The 6449-nt window shown below is 42.5% G+C and overlaps 1 protein-coding gene across 1 annotated transcript; it reads left to right on the forward strand.

Annotated features, from left to right (window-relative positions):
• The first annotated feature begins 392 nt into the window (after positions 1 to 392).
• LOC104449483 (probable 2-oxoglutarate-dependent dioxygenase AOP1) lies at positions 393 to 2032 on the forward strand. Its single transcript, XM_010063655.3, has 3 exons — positions 393 to 846; positions 1086 to 1407; positions 1505 to 2032. Exons 1-3 carry the CDS (start codon positions 470 to 472, stop codon positions 1769 to 1771), a joined length of 966 nt encoding a protein of 321 aa, XP_010061957.1. The 5' UTR covers positions 393 to 469; the 3' UTR covers positions 1772 to 2032.
• Positions 2033 to 6449: the final 4417 nt, after the last annotated feature.

A 6449-nucleotide genomic window follows, 5' to 3' on the forward strand; every position in this document is an offset into this window, starting at 1 on the left:
TATTCTTTATATCATGGTAATCAAATATTTGATTTGGCGTTTTGCGATGGATGCACGTTGATTAAGCCGCCTTGTCTGGGCGTGTTCTCTAAAGTTGAATCAAAATAGTGATAAACGTTACCTCTAAGATTATTCTGAATGAAAGATGAGATTTTGATACATGACGGTTTATCAAGACCTCTCATATTAGCGTGGATTTCACTAAATTTGACTTTGTTCACTACATGTGCTAATTTTACTGGTAGTATTTCTCAAATAGACGGCAGTGTTCGTACGTAGACAGCCTTTTCACATTTTGGTGTTTTTGGACGCCCCTCAGGTTGGACTAAGAGAACATTCAGTTGCCTATAAAAAGCTCAAATGCACTGCGGCAATTCATCAAGCAAAGAGCACCCGCTAGAGAGACTCAGCTTAAAAACAGAGTCTTGCTCTTGGCGTGTGCGCTCCGAGAGATATAGAGGTGAGGGAGATGGCGGGAACAAAAGTGGCTTCCCAGATCCCAGTGATAGTGCTCTCCGAGGAATGCATGAAACCGGGGACAAGCTCATGGGAAAAAGCTTGCAAAGTGATCGTGCAGGCTCTTGAGGATCACGGGTGCTTCATCGTTGATCACCCCAACGTCCCTCTTGGCCTCCATGACACCGTCTTTAGCGTCACCGAAGATCTCTTCGATCTCCCCCATGAAACCAAGATCAAGAACACCAACTTCAAGCCTTCCCATGGCTATATCCCCAAAGTCCCTGGGACTCCTCTCCTCGAGGGCACGAACATCGATGGTGCCGAGAAGCTTGAAGAGTGCGAAAAGTTCACCTCCCTCATGTGGCCTTCCGGGAATGACCATTTCTGGTACTAATCTTTCTCCTGCTTTCTTACGATACTAAGGTCTCGAATGCTAATTTACCGTCTGGCGTCTGCAACATCACTTTTAGTCAAACACGTTTATGCCAACGTTTATATATCTCGGCAGTACACCCGACAACTATTTTTGCTTTATTAAAAGACAATGACAAACACGTTTGGTTTACAAAATATGACCAGAGTTGGACTCCCAACGAGCTTTAGCTTCTCTTTTATTTTGGCTGCAGCAAAACCGTTCATGACTATGGCAAATTCATAGCTGAGATAGAGAAAGTAGTGTTCAGAATGGTCTGCGAGAGCTATGGGGTTGAGAAATGCTATGACCCTTACATCGAATCCTGCACGTACCTCCTCCGATTCTTGAAGTACAAGAAGCCGGCAGACCTTGATGCCAGTGTGAACCCGATCGCTCACACGGACAAGAGCTTCTTGTCCTACTTGCACCAGAACAACATTAGGGGCTTGGAAGTGAGGACCAAAGACGGCGAGTGGTTCACTTTTGAGCCCTCGGCTTCCACTTTCATGGTCATGGCTGGTGATGCATGTGTGGTGAGTCACTTATTTGCTCGTGAAAATTTTTCCAATCACTAGTTCGCGCTAGTTCATCAAAATCATTTCTAATTTTGTGGGGTTCATTCTTAATCAGGCATGGAGCAATGGAAGGATCAAGGCGTGCTACCACCGAGTGGCGGTTCGAGAAGAGAGTCAAGTGAGATACTCTCTCGGGACATTCTCGTATGTCTCAGGGATGATCGAGACCCCTGAGGAGTTCATCAACAAAGCACACCCTCGGCAATATAAGCCCTTCAATCACATCGATTTCCTTTGCTATTATGACTCTAGTGACAACCGCATCAAGGCCGAGAGCCTCATCAAGACCTACTGCGGAGTTCAGGCCAATCAGCGCTCATGATTAATTAAGAACGAATAGACTATACGCCTCTTAATGTGAAATAAGATGAGATTGAGGAGGCGGCGGTCTGTCAATCTTCTTTGTTCTGTTTTGTGAAATAAAGAGGTATACGAAAGTCAAAGGGTGATTCACGTGGAGGTTTTTTAAGGTCAGCTTGCAACAAATCGGGTCCAACTTTTCTTACCATGTAATCCACTTACTTTACGAAATTGTCAGAGCTTCCGTTATTTCTTTCCAAGAGTGATTTGATTTCCTTGCTTAGTCCATGTGATGATGCTGTATATCTGCAAGGACTTTTGAGTCACATATAATTTATGCGTAGGTTAATTCATACAGATTGAATCTTTGTCATGTATTTGCTGAGAAGTCTTTGAGATTAGAATTCACTTCACCTACCTTAAGACTATCTCACCAAAGAAAGAATTCATAAAAAGAAGTTACATATAAATATTTCATGACAAATACCATCAGCTTAGATACACAAGATTGTCATCATATGGAGCCCACGTATCAATATTGCCTATGCATGAACCAAATTTAACGGGGACCTATTGACAATCCATCTTTGCTTAGCTGGTTTATTATAATGAAAAAGCTATGGCAACACTACCTAGAAGAATGGATTATTTATTTCTGGCCTGAATCTAGAAGACTAGATTATTTAAATTGGTCGGTAGTAGATGATCAATATAAAATATGCCCATTCCATGCGTAAGCTTTTGTATACAAAATAAAGTTAGAATGATAACCGAAATACATGCACCTTGCTCAGCTGATGAAGGCGGACCATGCAATTATTTTTGGCGAATGAGTAAATAGATTTTCATCCGATTGCCTTCGCTTACTCGCTCTTACTCAGGCAAATCCAGTTTTGGGAATTCGAGTCCACCAATTTGGAACAACCTTAGATACATCATACATGTTATTTTCACGTGATGGTCCATGGGTACGTCGGAAGCTGGGCTAATAACTTCTTTCTTAGATGAATAATACGTAGCACCACTAGAAAATTATCGATTATCCAGCAAAAGCAAAGAATACTTCGAATCTTCAGCAAAGTGCCGGCGAAAATGCTGGATAAAACTATCCGACATATTTCCGACAATTCAAGCCCTTCAATCCCATCGAATTCCTTTGCTACTAATGACTCGGGTGATTGGTCACATTTAACACTTTCATAATATGATACTATATTGGTCATCAACTGTGAGCTACTGAATGATATCATATGACAAAACAATCGATTAGTTGACAAATCTCAACTATCGGATGGCAACTATAGTATTGTACTCGCATGAAAGCCGAGAGCCTCATCAAAACAAGCTGTGGAGTTTGGCCCAACTAGTCCATCGCGATTGATTCATCATAAAAGAATAGAGAGAATGCGCTGATGACATTGCAAAATCCCCGCAATATTTTCTTTTCCACTCTTTTTTGTAAATAAAGGTATACAAGGTATCTAAACAAACAAAAACTTTGAAAAAGAAAACTGAAAGTCCAATTTATCTATATTATTTGCGTATTGGAATTTAATACTCTTTATTTACGAAATCTTAAATAGCAATTTTTTTCTTATTTTGGACCAATATTCCGCCATGGGTTTCTTTTTCCTTGAATTATATCATTGGATTTGTTTAAATATTGCACACATGCAAAATCAATGATTTTCTACATCAAATTAAGATCCGGTTGCCCATCATAAAACAAAATAAAATGAATGGATCAAGTTGCACCGTCACTTGTTGAGAGAAGCGGTACTATTATGCAAGCATAGTCTATTTCAAAATCCGACAAATAAAAGGGAAATAACCATATTGTTTTGTATATTTATTTGGTGAATAGGTATTATTTATTAATGTACCTCGCTTTATTTCTTGAAGCTTCTTTTGCCGGAGCGAGCCACATGGATCTCGTGCTATAATGTATTTATTAATGATCATCATGTGTGGGAACTTGGAATCATAATCTCTTTCTTAGTCAATATTAGGCAACTCCAATAGGCAATTAAGTCAGAAGCAAAGAAGTTTTTGGAGCTTTCCTACACCACGTTCCAAAGGAAAGTTCCGAGTGATGCGATAATTTGATAATCTGCGAGATAAAAGAAATGATCTCACTCTAATTGTGACAGTTCAAAGTTAATTTTTGTTGAACTTTTTCTCAGAATAGTTCTTCATGATTTTAGTCAAGGACCTGATGTATAGACTAGCCAGCGGAAATTAATCCGTTGGTGTTAATGGAATCAATGTGACAATATAACATCTACCAGGTTTTGATATTAATGGGATCAATGTGACAATATAACATCTACCAGGTTTTGATAATAGTTCTTATTCTCAAAGGATTTGTATACATACAGAATGGGTGAAATGAAACATATCTCATAAAGAATGTATCTTGTACATGTCCATGTAATGAGTGTCTAATTGGCCGATGTATAGTTAGTCTTGAGAAATTTGTCGATGCTGCCACCTTGAGACGGACCTACAACAACGTATATGAGTTTGGGGGGGGCGGTTCAGATTTATTATTATTATTAGTATTGGCCTTTTGATGCGTAAGTTAACAAGAGGATGGGGTGTGTACTAAGGTGTATAAATTTTTTGTCTAAAATGCTTACATAAATCGCTGAGTCAATATTCATAAATGGAAATAATTCTAGTCGTCGGGTATCGGTCGACAATTGGTGATTTGATCATATTGGATAAAATGTCACAGTAAGTGGCTGCATGCCATGATAAATGGAAATGACTTTGACAAATGGTTGAACCACCTACAAGCTAGTGGTTATTGAAATTTTTTTATAGTGATCTCACCATGGATCTCTCCAATACGATGATCTCACCATGGATTTCACCCGTTCGTGTGTTAGGTTTTGCAAAAGAGAAGCAAACTTTGATGCGGATTAGGCTGCTAAGGCTCATGTTGATACCTAAATTTCACCTAAGTTAATTAATTTAAAGTAGCGTTAACGGTTAGGAATTAGTCAAAAAAATATTATTAAAAAAAAAGAGTTAAAAAAAATTTAGAAGAGAAAAAAAAAAAAAAACGCCAAAGAGGTCGGGTCGGCCCGGATCCGGCCATGGCCCGACCCGGCCCGACCCGACCCGACCCGCCCCCTTCCTTCCTCTTCTTTTCCCCTCGCAAGGGCCTAGGCCCAGCCCGGCATCTTTTCCTCCTTCGCGGCCCATCCCATCTGTCTTCTCTCTCTCGAGCTCAAACCTGCAAAAAAGAAGAAACAGCAGCGGAGACAGAGAAGAGCAGGAGATCGTGAGGGGCAGATGGCGGCGTGATCCGCGGATCGGGATTGGTCTGGCCAGCAAGCTGGCAGTGGCAGAGGCCATGCGCGCCTGCTGGTCACCTTTAAAAGTGAGGGTCTCGCTCATTTGCAAGAGGAGAACTGGCAGAGACAGGAGAAAAGAGGGAGAGCTTGAGCGAGAGAGGTGCACGAGAGTGAGAGTGAGAGCTGGAGCGAGAGAAGTAATTGAGAGAGGGTAAAGAGCCAAAGAGAGGCTCGACCGTGCACGGAATCCGGCTCCCCGACGCCCTTCTTCTGGAACTATGAGAAACCGAGAGAGCGGAGGAGGAGCTGAGAGGAACCAGAGAGAAACCGAGAGGGAGAGAAATACAGGGAGAAAGGCCGAGGGTGAGAGGCTTGAATCGAGCGGAGAGAGCCGGCGAACTGAGAGAGCGGTACGAGCAACCGTGAGCGGTTCAGTCACGCACGGGCTGGTCCGAAGACCTTCCCGGATACATCCTCGAGCTGACCAGGTAGGTTCGGCTCCCTCCTTGCTCCATTTTAGGCGCACCGGGCCGGAGCTCGCGGCCGTCCGGCTCGCGCAAGCTCTGGCCCTCGTCGCCCTTGCGTTTCGTTTCCATATTCCTTGTATGTTGTGTTCGAGACCCCCAAGGCATGTTCAAGGCTCGGTTGAGCCAAAAACCTTGAAATTTGGTACTGCACTCCAACTGTTCGACAAAATGCTTCATAGATATCCGAAAAGTCAGTTCGTGTTTTAGCTTAGAATCGATCCGTGCTTGCATATTTAGCTGCTGAATCATGTTTCTTGTTCGCATGGTTATTGTGTTTTGGTGTGGTATTCGTGAAATAATCATGCGTCGTCGGGAGAGTGAGGGTTTTCTTTGTTCCGGTGAACGGGTTATCGGTCGTGGGAAAAGGTGGTCGGCGGCGGTCGCCGCCGGTCGAGCGGTATGACCAACGGGTGAAGATGGTCCAAACACCGGTGAACCTTACCAAGGGATGACGTTCGTTGGCGCTGGTTTGGTGGGAGAAATCGTCGGATGGAAAGGGGTTCATGAAGACGTCGTGGGGAGCTGCGTGAAGACCAGAAGAAGAAGACCAGAAATAAAAAAAAAAAAGATTAAAAGAAAAACAAAGAGAAATAAAAAGAAAAAGCAAAAATATAGAAATAGAAAATGGGCTGTGATTTTAGTTTGGTTAATGGGCTGGTGAGGTTAGGAGCTGAAATGAAAAGTTGGGTTGAGAGCAAAATTTGGGATTGGGCCGTTCTAGGAAAGGATTTTCATGGGCCTTATTTTATTTTATTTTTCTTTTTCGAGTAGGCCTTGGGGCCAGCCCGTTTTTGTTTTTTTAAAAACGACCAGGACGATGGGGTCCGGGCCGGTTTAGTAGGGCTGGGTCTTTCGACCCGGTCCGAATGGT

Source organism: Eucalyptus grandis, chromosome 6 (genome assembly GCF_016545825.1).
Source record: "Eucalyptus grandis isolate ANBG69807.140 chromosome 6, ASM1654582v1, whole genome shotgun sequence".
Taxonomy (NCBI): Eukaryota; Viridiplantae; Streptophyta; class Magnoliopsida; order Myrtales; family Myrtaceae; genus Eucalyptus; species Eucalyptus grandis.

Excerpts from the sequence above, each read along its gene's own strand:
- LOC104449483 (XM_010063655.3), top strand. The coding sequence starts at position 470 with ATGGCGGGAACAAAAGTGGCTTCCCAGATCCCAGTGATAGTGCTCTCC. Across the intron at positions 847-1,085 it reads TCCGGGAATGACCATTTCTG|CAAAACCGTTCATGACTATG; the intron begins GTACTAATCTTT and ends TTTTGGCTGCAG. Across the intron at positions 1,408-1,504 it reads TGGCTGGTGATGCATGTGTG|GCATGGAGCAATGGAAGGAT; the intron begins GTGAGTCACTTA and ends ATTCTTAATCAG.